Raw genomic sequence first — 20,360 nt, forward strand, 5'->3', positions numbered from 1 at the left:
AGTTTAAATATGATTATTTTGGGGGGTCCCCAGTTTAAATATGATTATTTTGGGGCGGTCCCCAGTTTAAATATGATTATTTTGGGGGTCCCCAGTTTAAATATGATTATTTTGGGGGGTCCCCAGTTTAAATATGATTATTTTGGGGGGGTCCCCAGTTTAAATATGATTATTTTGGGGGCCGTGGCCTGAAAAGGTTGAGAACCACTGAGATAGAACACAGAGAGAGAGAACACACCTTATTAATTGTACATACATTGTTTTGTTTTGATTATGTTCCACTTTTGCTTTGGCAATACAAACGTATGTTTTCTCATGAGAAATAGACAGAAAAATAGACAGAGAGAGAGAGAGAGAGAGGGGGGAGGCAGATAGGTAACTTTTAGTTGTCAGTGTTTTTTCTGTCTTTGCATCATAGCTGCATTATTGTTTACAGTCAGAGCATTTAATTGCTGTTATTTACATCATAGCGTTGACCATGTGGTCCTTAAAATAATAGAGCCTATAATACTTGGTCAAATATTAGCCTTCCCCATTCTCTGCCTATGGTTTCTGTTAACCCAACCCAAGACCTGAACGCATCAGTGTCACTTTAGATTTCTTTGGCTATTCAAAAATAGCAGATATGCAAGCTTGCAATAGCAGATATGCAATAGCTTGTAGATCTGCTATTTTTGAAAAATCGTGAAAAAAAAACATTTTAGATTTTTTCCAAAAAACTGTTATGATTTAGATTTTTTTATAGAATCGCCTCAGGTCTTAATGGGTTAATATTATTGTTGACCACTTAATGTAAATGTGTATAAATGTATGTCCGTGGCAAAAATCTAATTTAAGAAAATGTCCACCGCAAGATTGCATGGTGGTGACCCCTAATCTGTCATGAATAGATACATACATTTGAATTTATACAATACCTGTGGTGAAGGGCAGTTTCTGCTGATCTATAACAGGTAATATTATAACATAACATTATTGCATTATGATGAGGCATCTCCCTTTTCCTTAGAAATGTGACGTGTCATGGCTCTTGTTAGGCAAAACATTTGTCGGTTCAGAGCAGATGATAAACAAGCAAAGTTTTTTTTTTGTGTTTGTATCCAGTGCAGATATACTTTTCTTCAGTTCTCCAGGAACCTGAAAGGGCTTTACAGAAAATCTTTGGAAACAAAACAAAGTATTTTAAATCCCGGTTGGTGTGTGGAGTGCAGACAGCCAGACTAGACTCTAAGTCTCCTCTGTGTCTTATATCTGCTTCTTTTTTATCTCACTCCGTCTTTGCTCTTGTTTTTTTTTCTTATTTATATTTGTACTTTTGAAGATTATCTCTCCACTCCAAAATGTATCTGTCTTGTGCTTCACACTGCGGTGCTGTTTGTACGACCCCCGCGTTTCCCTTGTGGGATCAGTAATGCAGCGTTCACACTGGTAGCGACAAAGATACAGGCTACCACAATTCATTTTTCAGTGGAAGCCAGCGACATGAAGATTATACAAAGCTACAGGCTACCATTCATTTTCAATGGAAGGCAGCGACATTTGGCCATTTACGCTATAAAACAATTGTGAAAGAAATTATTATTATCTTCCTGTTATCCTGTATCTTCCTATATCATTTTAGGAAAGTCAGTCAGTCAGTCAGTCAGTCACACTCTCTGTCTGACTTGCTTGGTTCTCCTCAGTGGCTTAAAGGTAAGGTAAGTGATTTGCTTTGGTTAAAATAAGTGTTAAACAGCTCTATATTCTGATAGTACTCATTGCTATAGAGTGTTTGTTCAGTATTAGGAGTCTCCTTGTCTCTCCAGCTCTTTATTAAACAGAAAATGCATTTTCGTTTCAGTTTCAGTTTCATTTCCAATGTTATCCAACCAGGACAGAGAACTCAATCAGGATACAGATTAAACAAGTGAAATTGGAAGTGATGACACTAAGAAATGAGCAGACAAAATTGGAACTGGAACACTATACAAATTAAGCTTAAAATGGGTACTTTCTCCTGATTGGCTGAGATTTTGACACCTACCGAAAAATGTTTTTTCTGTTTATTAAAGAGCTGGAGAGACAGGGAGACATCTGTTACTGAAAAAACACTCTATAGCAATGATTACTATCAGAATATAGTATTTTAACCTTTTAACCAAATACTTTTTGTTTTAACCAAAAAATATCACTTACCCTACCTTTAAGCAATTGCTCAGAACTTGCACACGGCCATTGATCATTAGCATTATGCACATCGTGAGGAAGCCTGTTTTTCACTTTTCCCAAATTCAAGCTGTTTATTAGCCTTATTTGGAAATTCTGTCTAACTACTCTACGACTGCAGTTTTCGCCGTTACTGTGCATGCACGGCCACGTGCGCATGCATGAGAGGCCACGTGCGTGGCCACGGGGTCTGTTGTCACAGTTCCGGTCCCCCAGGCAATGGGATGTACGTGTGTGTGTGTGTGTGTGTGTGTGTGTGTGTGTGTGTGTGTGTGTGTGTGTGTGTGTGTGTGTGTGTGTGTGTGTGTGTGTGTGTGTGTGTGTGTGTGTGTGTGTGTGTGTGTGTGTGTGTGTGTGTGTGTGTGTGTGTGTGTTCACTGGGGGTCCACGACGCGGCGACGGGTCCGCGGCTCCGCGGCCGTGTGTGTGTGTGTGTGTGCGCGCGCGCGCTCTGGGGATACGCACACACATGCAGGCGACGGCTCCGCGGCCGTGTGTGTGTGAGTGTTGGAACTGTTGCAGTTAGGCAGACATCGAACACACGCCTTACCCACACATAACTAAAAGTCTGCAAATACTTTGCGCACGTCCCCGGGTATGGACTAGCTTTAATAAGTGATTAAATTGATCAGTTGGATGAACTGATGCACCCCTAATCTCCATGCAACTCTTAACGTGTCTCCATTGGTCGTGTGTCCCCTTCAGAGCCATCACCCTGGACAACACTCTGGTCATCCTGTCCACCGTGGCCCCGGACGCCGGACGCTACTACGTCCAGGCCGTCAACGACAAGAACGGGGAGAACAAGACCAGCCAGCCCATCACCCTGTCTGTGGAGAGTGAGTAGCCTATTGTGGATTCAGATTACGCAGTCACACACACACACACTCACACACACACACACACACACACACACACACACACTCCATAATCCATATTGTAACTTTTTGTGTTTTTTTTTCGTAAATTAACGCCCTACTTGATCACACTACACTGTCACAGAAAAGCATCAAGAGTAGCAGATCTACAAGCTTTAACCACTGGGTAACTGGAGTCCCTCAGGGCTCAATAGTAGTGTCTTTTTAGTTTTCTGTTATTGTGGGTAAAGAAAATAGCCGATCGACAAGCTCACAACGCGACGGGGGGGGGGAGATTATCAGATAAGAAGATCTTATAAGTTTCTCCTGTAGCGTGTGATGCTACCAGATTTCAAAGTAGTTCAAGATTTTTTTAAATCCTTATGTGTGAGTCCAGCTTAACTTTATTAAGCACTTCTCAGTACAGACAGACACGCTCCTTATGGCTTTGCACGACGGAGCCGACACAGCGCTGCGACGTCACGCTTCACGGATCAAAGCCGTTCAGTGTTTTGGTTCGACACAGTGAGGTTCTGGGAAGAGAACCTGAAGAGTCTCACAATGTTGTGACTCGCAGGCGGAACGGAACCCCAACGGTGGCTGAATGATGACACATAGTCAGGCAGGTGCCTGGCTCAGATATTAACGCTTTGACAAGAATAGGAAGGCAGCTAGACGTAGCCTGCGGCCACACACACACACACACACACACACAAGCACTGAGGTTGATTATAGCCGCACCCGTGACGCACACATACGCACGTTTGTATTGTGAGTGCGTTCTGAGATTGAAGATTGGCTATTTTTCCATTTGTGAACCACATCGGCGTGCAGCTGAGTTTAAATCAGGCATAACACGTTCTGTGTGAGTTTTGTGTGTGATTACTATGCCTGTGAGGGCATCAGCATTTTAGGATGGCAATTGTGTAAATGCCATCTTCACTCCCTTCTGTCAAAAACGAGTCACGGATGGATTTATTCTTGCACTCTTGCAGGCATTCAAAATCATCCGCATTTTAAAACCTGAATAAAAAAAATTGAAAAGTCGAACTAGTGAACATAAACGCGTAAGCATGAAGCATAACTAAACAAACGTTCATATTAAACATAAACATAGCAGAAACATCAATCATTTGTACAACAAATAAACTGTAACAAATACACAAAGAAGCCATACATCAACAAGCGCATCTCCCTGGCTGCTTGTTGCACATAACCAAAGGGAGTTCAATCAAGTGCCCACAAACGAGCTCACAGAGCCACACAACTTGCGCTCAGGGGGGTCCCCGAATGATTATGGGGGAGGGGGGTCCCCAGATGATTAGTTTAATGTGCAACATTGTTTTCTCACTCAACAGTAAACAGACTAACGTACCGTATTAGTGTATACAGGGAATCTGTATGTTTCTAAAGTTACATTTGAAGGACTTTTAAGACCTTTTTAATACCAAATTGGCCAAAGTGTCAAATATTATGTAAGAAAGAGACAAATGTTGTGAAATAGCAGATCTACAAGCTCACTTGTGAGCTTGTAGATTGGCTATTTTCACAATATTTATCTGTGGAACCGAGTCAAACTAAATGTAATGCCTACAATTTCAAGTGCTTGTCAGGGTGGGGGGTCCCCAGTTCAAATATGATTATTTTGGGGGGTCGCGGGCGGCCTGAAAAGTGTGGGAACCCTTGGCGTAGAAGAGGAAAGTTTACCTGCAGCTTTAACTACTGTACTTGAGTAGATGTAGTTAGTTACTTTTCACCACTGCGCACATGCAGTCTCAGGGGAGAGGCTAGGATAAGAGAAATGAAAAGGAGAGAGTATGGAATGCATGCTGCAGATAGTCGCTGTTGGATGGAAACCTCATAATGTCAAACATATAGCAAAAAATAGCTGATCTACAAAACAAAAAACGCGTCACATCGTGTTTCGAGCTTGTAGATCGGCTATTTTTTGCTATTTTTGTGTGACACTGAAGCATGACAAAGTATAGGCATTAGTTTACGAAAGAAAACAAAAACATGCAAAGTTAAAATATGGAAATAAGAGGTTTCAGCCCGACAGCAATGAGATAAAGATGCGCCACGTGGTTGAAGGTCTCTGAAGGAGCCGGTATACATTTTCCAATGGTGGAAAAAGTACTCAAATGTTTTACTTAAGTAAAAGTATCAATACTGCAATGTAGAAGTACTCTGTTACAAGTAAAAGTCTGGAATTCTAAATGTAATTGAGTAAAAGTGCTAAGGTATTGGTATAAAAATGTTCTTAAAGTACTAAAATGTTTGAAAATTGCAAATCTACCAGCTCAGTATAAAATAGGGCTGAAGTGGTTAATGTATGTTTTATAATGTAATAATTTATATTTGCAAAGTAACTAGTAACTAGTTTTCAAATAATTGTAGTGGAGTAAAAGTGCAATATTTGCCTCTGAGATGTAGTGGAGTAGAAGTAAAAGTATAGACAATTGGAAATACTCCAGTAAAGTAAAAGTACCTCAAAATTGTACTTACTGTAGGTACATGTACAGTACTTGAGTAAATGTACTTTACACCACTGACATTTTCATATTGTCGCTGTCCTGTGTCCAAAAGTGTTCCTTTTCAGGATTCAACTATGTGTGTTATGCACACACTAACATTTGTGTATACAAATGTAGTCTTTACGGGTCTATAAGGGTCTGTTTTTTACTCTCACTGAGTTAAAATAACACTGAGGATCTTACACGCTACACACATGCATTCTAATATGTGCACACACACACACACACACACACACACACACACACACACACACACAGAGTGATAGGTTAGATGCTAGAATAGCCACAAGACAAGGGAGGGATACGCATCCTCCACGTGTGTGTGTGTGTGTGTGTGTGTGTGTGTGTGTGTGTGTGTGTGTGTGTGTGTGTGTGTGTGTGTGTGTGTGTGTGTGTGTGTGTGTGTGTGTGTGTGTGTGTGTGTGTGTGTGTGTGTGTGTGTGTGTGTGTGAGCAGATACCGACGCGCACGCACCGGTATCTGTATGCGGCAGCAGCATCTGTTCCTGCAGCGAGGCCCCTGACACTGCATTTCCCAGGAGCCCCTCCTGGTGAGGAGAGAGGGGAGGGGAGGAACACTCTAAGAACTTAGTGAGACTCAGCACTTTTACACAACTCTTTGTCCTGCTTGGGACTGTCAGTGTAAAATGCTCTCTTTAAACATCTGGGAGGAACATACCGTATAATGACAAGAAACAACAGACAGAGACAGAACCCTGCTGTTAGGCTCCTGCCACCTCCTTCCCCTGGGGGCATGCCACGTCGCGGGTAGTCGGTACCCCCGAAACGTCAAGTGAAGTGCCGTATGGTCACACTCGTCCCCAGCGGACCCCCTTTTGACGGCTTGATAGTGAGAATGCGTCGGACAGACAGGGACAGGCAGACAGACCCTCCTCCAGAGTTGGAAAAAGTACTCAAAGTACTCAAATATAAAATGTATAAAAATCCTTTGAAAATAGCAGATCTACAAGCTCACAACGTGTCGCGAAGCGACGGGTTGTGAGCTTGTTGATTGGCTATTTTCAAATTGCCAAAGTTTAAATAGGACTGAGGTGGTTTTGTAATAATAATCAAAATCTACAAAGTAACTAAAGTTTTCAAATAATTGTAGTGGGGTAAAAGAACAATATCTGCCTCTGCGATGTAGTGGAGTAAAAATATTGCAAATTGGAAATACTCCAGTAAAGTAAAAGTACCTAAAAGTTGTACTGAAATACAGTACTTGAGTACATGTACTTAGTTACTTCACACCACTGCTTCTAGATGGCTCACCTCCGAGGAAGCCACGCCGTCCAAATAGCGAAAATAGCAGTTCTATACAAGCTCATAATGCGTTGCATCGCTTGTAGAGCGGCTATTTTAGCTATTTGTCAGGGCCTACGCGTTTAAACTTTTGTGGGAGAACACAAAACAACAACAACAACAACGAGGGGAGAAAGCGTTTTTTGTCTCCCCGAGACACAGAAGCCGATTTTAGCTCGGCTGCCACCTCTGCACTGTCACCGGGGTTTGTCACCGGCGTGTTGCATGACAGCTCATTCCCAGGCACTCACTGATAATGTCACACAGCAGCGATGCTATAGGACCACACACACACACACACACACACACACACACACACACACACACACACACACACACACACACACACACACACACACACACACACACTGCAAGTCTGTGTTTCTCCCACCGACTTGCCTGTCAAACTCGAGGTGTGTGTGTGTGTGTGTGTGTGTGTGTGTGTGTGTGTGTGTGTGTGTGTGTGTGTGTGTGTGTGTGTGTGTGTGTGTGTGTGTGTGTGTGTGTGTGTGTGTGTGTGTGTGTGTGTGTGTGCGTGCGTGCGTGCGTGCGTGCGTGCGTGCGTGCGTGTTAGATAGAGCTATGACAGCCTCTTCAGGCTGAAGCTGACATGTTGGTTGGTTGTTGCCACGAGCGCACTCCCACGGCATGCTGGGAGATTGACAGATCAGCGCAAGTCTATCGCGGGACCTTATCGCGACACCTTTCCAGCACGCCACGCGCACACAGGGGTGGAGCACAAGCACCCTTATGTGCATGTGCTAACGCGCCCCTAAAACTAACCTCTAAATGCCTGATCTCTATATGCTAAATGCGTCGCGAATTGTGGTGCGACGCATTGAGCTTATTGTGAGCTTGAGATCTGCTATTTTCCAATATTTTTCGACATTTTATACATTTTGAACTTGTGAAACTGGCCGAAATGTATATACTGTAGGGCTGAAGTGCTTAACACATTGACTGCCAAGATATTAAACATAGTTTTCTATCCCCGTGCCGGCGTATAATTACCTCAATCCGATGATATTTGAAACGCCGTGGAACCGACATTGTGTAAAAAAAACACACGGAAAAAGTTTCCTGTGAGTAGACGGAAGGATCTGTGTATCCATGGGAACAACAAGTTTCCAACCGTGATCCGCCATTTTGGAGCTTTGGTCCGCTGAAAACGGGTGGTTTTCAATGGAAAAAAAAGAAACTGAGTTACAGCCGTTTTTCTGAAAATCCCATCATTGGGGCGGATGGAAGTGACGTTTTTTGGAATGACGTCACATCCACATTGTTCTTCTCTGAGAGACGATCGATCATTCCAAAGCTGTGTTAGGTCGCCCCTTGTGGAATTTTCCCCCAAAAATGTAAAAACGAGTTAACTCGATCTAGGCAATCAAGCGATGGATTCTAAAAACGAGTTGACTCGATCTAGGCAATCAATGTGTTAATGTATGTTTTGTAATAATAATCAAAATCTACAAAGAAACTAGTAAATAAAGTTTTCAAATAATGGTAGTGGAGTAAAAGTACAATATTTGCCTCTGAGATGTAGTGGAGTAGAAGTAAAAGTACTGAAAATTGGAAATACTCCAGTAAAGTAAAAGTACCTCAAAATTGTACTTAAGTACAGTACTTGAGTAAATGCACTTAGTTACTTTACACCACTGCTATACAGTACATGTGATGACATTTGGTCCTCACAAGTAGAGCAATACACACACACACACACACACACACACACACACACACACACACACACACACACACACACACACACACACACACACACACACAGTGGTAGTGTATTCTAGCTGTGTTGTGCGTCCTGCAGTATTTTCCCAGGCTTGCCTGCGGCTGGCCGGTGAGGGAGTCATGGTGCTGTCTCCTCCAATCACCTCATCTCCCTGTCAGAGCACACACACACACACACACACACACACACACACACACACACACACACACACACACACACACCCTGTCAGACAGAAACCTCTCAAGCCCAAAACTGCTACTTTTCAGGGAATGAAAAAAAAAATAACCTGTGTTCCAATAGATCCAATGTACTGTAGTTATTATTTAGTCACAAACTCTTATTAAAGCGGCACTATGTAACATATGGTAGAGTATGTTAATGCAATAACTACAATCGGGGTGGTTGTATTTTGTCTCCCTGCTCTCTTCTATTGAGACATTTAGCCAGGGTTCAAATCCGGGGTAGCAGAGGAAGGTTACATAGTGGAGCTTTAATACTTTCCATTGGTTCAATATTTATAGAACCCTAATATTGGCAAAAATTAGCAGATCGACAAGCGCAAGATACTCATGTACGACACACTATGGCATTCGTTTATGAAACAAACGTACACTAGTTGAAACAATGGAGATACTAATTGTATCCGTCAAAAGTTTTGGATTTCCAAACCTTGTATCTCCATATTTTAACATGAACGTTTGTTCATAAATGAATGCCCTACGTCATCATACAAGAGTGTTGCACAAAAGCAGCGAAAATGGTTTAGGATGTGCAATGTTTCCACCCGACAGCAACGATGTATGAGATCGTAATCTGTTGATTGTGATCGCTAACCGAACAGGGCAATTATGAGCATGATGTGTACGTATACAGTGTGTCAGCGAACATCTGGAAATACATGGTAAACAAACACAGAACTGACTCCTCCACCTTCAGTATAATGATCCACTTAAACATCTGGGCAACTGGCTCCTCCTCCTCATACAGTATAATGATCCACTTAAACATCTGGACAAATGTCATTTGCAAGGGAAGGTGAAGGGATAGAAGTCTACCTGGAGACGAGAGGCCAGTTACACACACTATAGACTTCATCAACAAAATTGCAAGCATTATGTAGATCGACATCCTAAAAAAGGAAGAAAACTAAAACTGTGTAAATAATGAACCACCCCAGCAGCATCCCTATTCTTTGGGGAATAACGTTCACCATTGTGACGCGTTGTGAGCTTGTAAATGTTTTGGTGCAGAGATTTGGTGTAGCCGGGAAAAGTACTGTACAGTTGTAAGTCAAGCCAAGTCTGTTTCTCTAAGAATACAGGGTTTGAGAGGTTACAGTGGAATGTATGAAGCTAATAAGAGCTCTGTATTTTACTGAATTGAATTGAATTGAATTGAATTGAACGTTTGTTATTTCCTCTATCTGTCAAAAATGGCCATGAACTTTACTTCCTGTTTCAGGTTGTTGGCAATCTACTGATTTAGATCAGTCATCTAAATACCTGTCTGTCTGTCTGTCTGTCTGTCTGTCTGTCTGTCTGTCTGTCTGTCTGTCTGTCTGTCTGTCTGTCTGTCTGTCTGTCTGTCTGTCTGTGTCTAGATGTGGGTGGTCCGGCGGACCCCATCGCCCCCACCATCATCATCCCTCCCAGGAACACCAGTGTGGTGACGGGCACGTCCGAGGTGACCATGGAGTGTGTGGCCAACGCCAGGTAAACACCCACCCCCCCTACCCCTCCCCATCCCCCTCCGCCATGCCCTGTTGGGACTAGAGCATCCACTAGCTGTGACATCATGGGTATATCGCATATTTTAGCTATTTTGGAGAAAATGTAGCGTCAGTGGTGGAAAAAGTACTCAATTTGTTTACTTAAAGTTGTACAGTGCAGGTTTCAAAAAAAAGATTTTTAGCAGCCTCTGCTGGTCATTACCGTCACTGCAGGCCGTTCATTTATTCCTCTGTTACCCAGAATTCCATTCGTTTTCACCGGAAGACGGAAGCGTTTCAAAAAGCGTTCTTTTAATTGTTTTATACGATCTGTGGATCGTTTCTCTTAGCCAGTGGAGCTTTAGTTACCGTGAGCTGTGTTTTCTTTTTCTATTTTTTTTAGATCTTCAAATCATACAATCTCTTAAAATCAGCGTGAGTTTCCTTTTTGTTATTAGCGCGGTAGTTCCTGGCCAAACAGGAAATCGGTGCGGTAGTTCCTGGCCAAACAGGAAACCAGTGCATTTCCGCTTCCGTTTTCCGGCTACATGACGTCATTTTCGCGGGAAAGACACCCCTATCACCGTTCAATAGAAAATATATGTATAAAAGGCTTTCGGGGGTGAAATTCATGGAGTGGGTGTTGTGAAACTTTTGCCACTCACAAAAGATATACAATTTAACTTTAGTTTTGTTGAAAAAGTTACCTAGCATTACTTTAGTTAAAGTGTCAATACTGCAATATAGACATACTCTGTTACAAGTAAAAGTCCGGAATTCTAAATGTACTTGAGATAAGTACAAAAGTACAGTAGTTAAGTAAATGCACTTAGTTACTTTACACCACTGTTCCGCACCCACAAACATTAGCAACTCAAGAAGCTTTGCAGTGTTTAAAACCACCCCTATGTAGTCGTAGCCGATTTGACACACACCAATGATTGCCTCTTTTTTTTAAATAGTTTTTTATTTATTTATTGTACTTATTGATTCAATTGATTCTTTTCTCTCACACTCACGCTGATGGACCGTTATGTATTTGTGGTTGTTTACCTGCCCGAGGACAACAGCAAAATTTGCTGCCAACTAACTCTGGGTGCAGTTACTTTTAATTAGCATGCTGTCTCTGTAACAATTAACAATTAATCGACAAGCTCTACAAGCTCACAATCTACAGGCCGACATACATATCTACAAGCTCACAGCACGTCGCGATACGACACGTTGTGAGCTTGTAGTTTGGCTATTTTCACTATTTCTTAAAAGTTGTTATTTTATTTTATGGAATTATTTTTGATTGTTTCGATAAAAAAAAGGGGGGAAATGGTTACACAACGTGTCCTTTATTTATCGGTGAATGCTGTCCAGTGGTGGAAAGTAACTAAGTACATTTACTCACGTACTGCACTTAAAGGGGTAGTTCACCCCCAAAATAACTTTTTTTCTATTGATTACTGACCATCTGGAGCCTTGAATTCATAGATATTTTTTTGTTTTTGTCACATTCCTAAGCCAATAATTTGATTATAATAAATGTGTCCCCATTGATTCCGGTAGGAGACACAAATGCATTTGTGTCTCCTACCGGAATCAATGGGGCTACATTTATCAGATATCAAATTTATCAGATAATCAAATAATAAAGGAAGGAATGCGACAAAAACAAATAAATATCCATGAATTCAAGGCTCCATGGGGTGAGTAATCAATAGAAAAAAAGTTATTTGGGGGGTGAACTACCCCTTTAAGTAAAATTTTGAGGTACTTTTACCTAACTAGAGTATTTCCAAATTTCAGTACTTTTACTTCTACTCCACTACATCTCAGAGGCAAATTTTGTACTTTTACTCCACTACAATTATTTGAAAACTTTAGTTACTTTGTAGATTTGGATTATTATTACAAAACATACATTAACCACTTCAGCCCTTTATACATCTCGGCCATTTGAAAATAGCCGATCTACAAGCTCACAATGCGTCGCATCGCGACGCATTGTGAGCTTGTAGATCTGCTATTTTCAAGTGATTTGTATGCTTGTTATACATTTCAAAACTTGTGTAATGGGACATTCTGCATAAAGAGTAATTTTACTTTTGGTACTTTAAGTACATTTTAATGCCAACACTTTTGTACTGTTACTCAAGTAATTTTTCTATTCCGGTCTTTTACTTGTAACAGAGTATTTCTACATTTTAGTATTGATACTTTTACTTAAGTAAAAACATTTAGTACTTTTTCCACCGCATGGTGCTGTCCGTGGTGCTGAAGCTTAGTTATGTGCAGGGGTGCACATAACATTTTTGGTCTAGCAATAATAATTAAATTGTAGGAATGTACAAGTCGTGAGTCGTGACCCACGAAGATAATTTGATGACCCAAAAAAAAATGGGTCCAGACCCATTGTTTTGGGAAATACTACATTAATATTTGACGCAGGAATAGAAGGTGGTCGAGCTGTTATAATTCACTGTGGATGATAGTCCGCTAAACGCACCAAAAGTTAAATGTAACAGCCCTTGCTTCCCATTTTCATTTTGTCGCTGTCGGACAAAAACCTTACTAACTTTTTAATATTTTATCCACAAATTAATGCCCTACTTCATCATACTAGAGTGTCGCTCAAAAGTTGCAAAAATAGCCGATCTACAAGATCGGCTATTTTCACTATTTTAAAATATTTTTTTGGACATTGGTTTTGGACATACAAGGTTTTTCCACCCACTGGCAGGAGGAGTACAGACAGGGAAATGTCATTCAGTGTCTGCTTGAATAGCCTGGAGGGGCTGTCACCCCCAACCTAAATGGAATTCACTTGTTTTTTTTTGCTGGAAAAGTTTTCTACTATCAGAGAGTTTAACCCACTAAGACCGGGAAAGCATCTTGTGTCATTTCTCGATTTCTTTGGGCTATTCAAAAATAGCAGATATACAAGCTCATAGCGCGGCACCGAGTGCCGCGCTATGAGCTTGTAGATCTGCAATTTTTTGAAAAGTTGTGAACATTAGCGCAAATCTTTGAATATATCACATATTTTTTTAAGCGATTTATTTTTAACTCAAATCTTTGCTTCTGGGGGGTCCCTGGAACAAGATATTTTGAGATGAGGGTCAGTGGCCAAATACATATAATTTTAGGTGGTCCTTGACATGAAAACGTTTGAGCACCACTGATTATGGCAACATACGTTTAAAAAAAAAAGAAACTGTTAGGATTTAGAAGACAAGATTTGTAGAATCCCCCAGAAGCAAAGATTTGAGTTAAAAATGTTCACTTAAACAATATATATATATATTGAAAGATTTGCAAAAAAAAATAAGGTTTTTCAACAACAACAAAATTGCAGATCTACAAGCTCGTAGCGTGGTACTCGGTGCCGCGCTACGAGCTTGTATTATTTTTTTAATAGACAAATAAATCTATAGAATGACACAGATGCGTTCCCGGTCTTGATGGATTAAATGCTGTTTCGAGGCGCCTTGCCTCCTGCCAAGTAAAATATACCTGAGGGGAGCATGTATTATTTAGTTCCCAGGCAAAAGCAAAAGAAATAAAGTGCCAAGTGGCATAGATTTGTTATACCACACGAATCACAAGATACCGCCTTTTCTCATAACACAGGGGTACAGTCCAGTGGTGGAAGCACTTTTTTTTTTTTTTACATAACCCATTTAGACCTGAGGCTGATTCAAAAAACGCCTTCTAAATCTTTCTGAAAAACCAAAAAAGTTATATTGGCTATACATAGCAACAACAACCCCAAAAGGGGTTCCCGGATTGAAAGGTAAAGTTACGTATAGGGGTTCCAGGTCTAAATGGGTAAAAGGGATATTTCACTTTCAAACATGTTTGAGCACCCCAGACATTTTGTAATTTGCTTGATTCAGTATTTAGATATGTGATATTCATTTGATCAAACTCCACTTCAAACTCCATTTTAACCATGTTAGATTCATTGAAAACACCCGTCCTTGGTTCTGGTGACCAAATACATCCTTCTAATGTGTGAGAAGGCCGTGTTTTTTCAATTACAATTTTACAATATTTCTTTTTTGAGGGGGGATACGGAGCCCCGGAGTGGCCATTGACAGAAAAATAAATAACGTGTGTCCTAGAAATACTATCTCTTGGCCTCGAATTATTTTAATTCGACGGAACGAGATACTATTTCGAGGCCACAAGTTATTTATTTTTTCTGTCAATGGCCACTCCGGGGCTACGTTAGCCTGACACTCAGCCTGCATTTTCATTTAGTTTCACTCCATTATTCATTAGTCTGAAAGCCCTCTCATTGCAGCCGATTTCTGAGATGGGGGCGTGGCCAAAGTGGGACTCTTTGGCAATTGATTCATACTGGATTATCCCGATCCCGATTTGTCGTACAGATTTTCAAGAGAAACACCCGCCTTCGACAGCTTCACCAGACCCTGAATACGAGGCAAACGATTCAGGGGGTGGAGCCAGGCTAGGGCTACGTAGGAAAAAATAGAAAAAAAGTATTGAAAAAACACGGCCCCTTCAAGGACAATATCAGTCGCCAGAACCAAGGAAGGGTGTTTTCAATGAATCTCACATGGTTAAAAATAGTGAAACATAATTTCACTAGTTTTGTTTGACATTCTTGTATGATGAAATAGGGCATTAATTTACAAAAAAAGATAAACATGGAGATACGAGTTCCTGCCCGACAGCAACGCATTTGTAATCCCATCTTCTCTTCCTCTTCAGACCTCTGATCAAGCTGAGCATCTCGTGGCGTAAGAACGGCGTGCTGGTGTCCAGCGGCCTGAGCGACTTCAACCGCCGGCTGACCATCCTCAGCCCCGTGGTCATCGACGCCGGATTCTACGAGTGTGAGGCCGTTCTCCGCAGCAGCAGTGTGCCGTCGGTCAGCGCCGGAGCCTACCTGCACGTACTAGGTAAGAATACCGCCCCCCCCTACCTGCATATACTAGGTAAGAACAGATTGAGAGTGAGAAAACAGCTAGCACACAATAAATGTCTTTTTCGCATAGTTTATTTACCTCTCCACCAGGCTTGGAATTTCGTCATTTTAGGGGCAAGGCTACTTGGTCTTTGGTACATATTGAAAAGAAAGAAACACTGGTGTCTACATATTGACAAAGAAAGAGACAGAGGAGAAAGCAGTCAGCTGGGGCATTAAGGCGACTGTGGCCTCAGGGCATGCCATTTCTTTGAGGGGCACAAGGCCAAACTGAGGGGCAACGACGGCCATGGCCTTCGTTGCCTCCCTGAAATTCCTGCCCTACTCTCCACGGACAGAACAACAGATGCATTTCAACCTAACAGGTCTTCCTCAACGTTCGTGTTCAGGTTGAAATGCGTCCGTTGTTCCGTCTGTAAATAAGGTGTGCTGGCTATATTCTCATGCACTCTCATGACGTTGTTGAGCCGTGCACCTTGAGACTGTTGTCACTGGAGTGTTGCGGGCGTTCTGCTTTGCAGTGCTTTCTCTTGGGAAAGAATAGATTCCTATATATCAGACGATGTCACACTGATGAGGTAATAATACTGGATAATCGTTGCTGTCGGGTGAAACGCAGGTTCCATTGTGGTTATTATTTAGTCAGAAGCTCTTGTTAGTACTCACACTACTATGGTTAATATTTATAAAACCCACAGGCACACGTACATGACCTCTTTCAGTTTCATCAAAGTGTAAATAGCTGTAGATCGACAATTTTCACTACTGAAAAGATGAAATATGGAGATATGGTGTTTCTACCCGACAGCGACGATATACTGGTTAAAAATATTAACCATATAAAAACAATATAATGTTCTCATAGGGTTAATACCATTATAATGTTATTATGTGGTTCATGTGACGTGTGATGAAAGCGCTGACTGCACCGATAAGACCCAATTATTGAGCTGCCAGTCTCCAGGTTTTCTGCAGAACAGGTTGGACACTGATTTAATGAATACAGAAACACACTGTATAATGTGAAGCACATTGACATAGACACTATTTGAGCTAGGTCTATGTGTTTCTGGGAATATTTGTTGCGCAGAAATAGTGAAAATAGCTTTGTACGCTATTTTCACTATTTATTTATTTATGTTTGAATTATTGCATTACATCGTCGATTTTTGATATTTTTCTATAATCAATTAGTTTGATTAACTATTGCACGGCCCCTAGTTGACATTGACTTAAAAGGAACAGGGTGGAGGGAGCTAATGGCTTGCTTGGAGAAACCCTTTAATTGCATTTACTCCACTTTACATGCCTCTACCCCACTGAAGCACTTTGATGTGTTTCAAAGTGCAGGGCGTGATGCGTACATGGCCGCCCTGTCACAGCACGACACACAGGACACACACACACACACACACACACACACACACACACACACACACACACACACACACACACACACACACACACACACACACACACACACACACACACTTTACTTTCAACATGTGATCGTGTTGTGGGACGGCCAGCTGGAAATGTATTTGTAATCAATTATGTAAAATCCACAAGGTTGCTCAAGGCCATTGAGGTATTTTAAAAGTACCTAGTACCGTTCATTTCAGATTCTTTGTATGAACATAATTGCATATGCAAATAATTTGTATAATGCCCTAATATTCTCATAACGTCTCTGTCTGGTGGAAACCTCATTTGTCCAAAACTGTTACTTTTCAGGATGCAAATTAAAAAGTATCAAAAGTAGCAGATCTACAAGCTAGAAACGCGTCGCGAAGCGACGCGTTTTGTGTGATGCTGTTAGTATGATCAAGTAGGGTGTTAATTTACGGAAAAACACAGTTTTTATATGGAGATAAGAGGTTTCTGTCTGACAGGCACGATAAGAACATACAGTATATTAGTGTATTTATGTATTTGTATACCTTGCTGCACATTCTATGTCATCCAGATACTAAATTACCCCCCAGTATTACCCACATCCCCGTTACTGTTAAGAGATTAAAAAGATGCCACATCTTAACTCTCTCAGTGCCACGCCCCGAGATATCCCGAGTTTTTACTTTTGACTGTGGTCGCGCTATTCTGTTTATTTTTCATGATCACTTTCGCTTCCTGACTCCTTCAGACTCATTGGGTTCCGGTTTCATGACGCAGATTCCGTTTCCGGTTCTCATTTGTTCCCCGCGATCATTTTCGGCCAGAATAGGGAAAGTCACGGTTTTTCACACGGTATAAAAAACAAACGGAGAGGTCCACGTCTACTCTCTTTGGTCTGGGTGACGATCAGTCATCGTAGTCGTGTATCACATCGTAATTTAGCCCGATCAACGATTGTCAAAAATGTCAACATCCGGTTATGACCGGATATGACGTGAGCCTGTTTGGGAGGGGGGAAGTGAGCCAGCGAGATCATCAATGTGTCGATTTGTTGCTCTCTACTGGTAGAACTGTATTATGGGTTTAAAAACCCAATCAGATCATTTATTTGAATGAAAAATTACAAAATTAAAAAATAAAAAAAAACGCAAATTGCTGGCACTGGGGGAGTACTTTATGAAAATACTCTTGGCAGTGAAAGAGTTAATTATGTTTTCTTATGTTTAATTGTTTGTTTGTTGTTTATTCTTATTCTTATTCTTATCATTGTTATTGTCAATTAAAATAACCATATATTATTCTCAGCTGTTGGGTGGATTGTTGGATTTGACAATTCAGAACCAATATTCCTCCTTCAAAAGCTGCATCCAGCAATCTCTTTACAAACACATCTGAAATGTGATTACTGAAGTGTTAAATGTAACCGCTCACACTTAATACAATCAGAGTGCAATCCCATTATATGTGCCATCACTTGAATTATTTATTTCTCTCTCTCTCTCTCTCTCTCTCTCTCTCTCTCTCTCTCTCTCTCTCTCTCTCTCTCTCTCAGAGCCCCCCCAGTTCATCAAGGAGCCAGAGAAACACATCACAGCAGAGATGGAGAAGGTGGTAGACATTCCCTGTCAGGCACGAGGTGAGGAGCCAGTGTGTGTGTGTGTGGGTGTGTGTGTCCGTTTTTCCAACCGCATTCTCACTCCCAAGATGGCAAGCAAGTGTGTGCCGGCTTGGAGGGGGGGTGGGCCATCTGTGATTGGATCTGTGACCAAATATACATCAATTTGGCATGAAACAGTCTGAGAACCACTGGGCTTGTACACCAGTTGCACTCATGGCCATTTTTAGCTGAACTAGAGTTTTCAAAACGGGTTTGTAGAAACCAATGGGTGACGTTACGCTCCCTTAGTCCATATTATTTTGACAGTCTATCTACAGTATGGTGTGGTCTCTCTCTCTCTCTCTCTCTCTCCAGGCGTGCCCCAGCCAGACATCGTGTGGTACAAAGACGCCGTGGCCATCAGCCCGGTGAAGACCCCCAGATACAGGGTCCTGGTGGGGGGCAGCCTCCAGGTCAACGGCCTCTTACCAGACGACACAGGGATGTTCCAGTGCTTCGCCAGGAACCCGGCCGGAGAGGTCCAGACCAACACCTACCTGGCCGTCACCAGTAAGTCATGTGATGTCTGATGACACTGTCACTGTCACACACGTTTACTGGTTTTTACGCAGTTTCAAAACACCCACCCAATGGGTCCCAAGTTGGATTTGACCAATTTTTGTTGGAACGATGCAAATTGGAAATGCATGCCCCACCCGGTTATACCCATTTTACCCAACATTGTCCCTTGTATGCCCACATGCAATCTGGGAACCCATTCGGTAAAAACATGTTTTTTGTGTTTTTTCTGGGGGCACCACCTCCTATTTTGTGTAGATACAGGAACTTGGTTTGGCTCCTCCCCTTTCATAGTCCACTTCCTCCCTGGCACTTCTGTGTTTCTGTTGTCTGTCTGTGTCCCTTTTATGCCCATATATAGAGTTCAATGGAACTTATAATATAATGGACATACACAAATATGGAGTCTAGGTCAGATTGGCAGTTTATCAATATTTTTTTGGGAGATGCGCTGATCCGACCAAATTCTCAATCTGTGAATAAATGCTCTTGAGTTTGCCGATGCGCGCGATCAGTCGGTTCTCGTGAAATGGGAAATACAGACGCACAGACCGACGGATGTTTTTACTTAAAGTATATCGTTGCTGTCGGGCAGAAACCTCCTATGTCCATATTTTACCTTTTTGTGTTTTTTCTTAACACATCACCCGCCAAGGTATTAAACATTGTTTGTTATCCCCTTGCCAGCATAATTACCTTCATCCGATGATCTTTGAAACGCCGTGCAAGCGACATTGTGTACCAAAAAAACGAAAAAAATAGTCCCTCTGGGTAGGCGGAGGGATCTGTGTATCCAACAACAACATTCCAATCGCGATCCGCCATTTTGGGGCTGTGACGATGGATCATCCCAGAGCGGTGTTACGGTGCCTAAAACAGCGTGCCAATTTTTTTTAATGGAACGACTTTATGCGTGTTGGCGGGCAAGTGGACTATTTAATAGAACGACTTTATGCGTGTATGACAGGAAATGAGTTAAATGAAACTTGATCGTACTACACACAAAAGTATCAAAAGTAGCAGATCCACCGCGTTTTCAGCTGGTCGATCTGCTACTTTTCTATTTTTAAATTTGAATCCTGAAAAGTAAACAGTTTTGGACATATGAGGATTCCACCCGACAGAGACGATATATATTCATACTTATTTACTGTGTTTGGCACACAATAAAGAAGGTAAAGAAACAGGTCATCGTTCCGCCTACAAACAGCCTCCATCAGAGCAGAGAGTACGATACTCTTTTTATACACTAATGTGTGCCAAATAAATAAATCAGACAGTATACATGACTTGCAGGCATCCTGGGCTCAGCACTCCTCCTACAACAATTATTTTCCACTTCTATAATACTTCAGTGTTCTTTCCAGAGAGAGACAGATTGTGAGGCTCGTAGTGCTGAGAGAGGGACACTGTGAAGACAGTGAGAGAGAGAGAGAGAGAGAGAGAGAGAGAGAGAGAGAGAGGGACACTGTGAAGACAGTGAGAGAGAGAGGGA

At 41.7% G+C, this 20,360-nt stretch overlaps 1 protein-coding gene across 1 annotated transcript in view; it reads left to right on the forward strand.

Moving 5' to 3' along the window:
• sdk2b (sidekick cell adhesion molecule 2b) overlaps positions 1 to 20,360 on the forward strand; it is a 650,002-nt gene that overhangs the window by 470,121 nt on the left and 159,521 nt on the right. Inside the window, 5 exon segments of the mRNA XM_080455991.1 lie at positions 2,911 to 3,044; positions 10,242 to 10,353; positions 15,078 to 15,268; positions 18,242 to 18,325; positions 18,662 to 18,856. Coding sequence (XP_080312117.1) covers positions 2,911 to 3,044; positions 10,242 to 10,353; positions 15,078 to 15,268; positions 18,242 to 18,325; positions 18,662 to 18,856 — 716 coding nt within the window.

This window comes from Gymnoscopelus braueri (assembly GCF_963280865.1).
Source record: "Gymnoscopelus braueri genome assembly, chromosome: 17".
In the NCBI taxonomy this organism is placed as follows: domain Eukaryota; kingdom Metazoa; phylum Chordata; class Actinopteri; order Myctophiformes; family Myctophidae; genus Gymnoscopelus; species Gymnoscopelus braueri.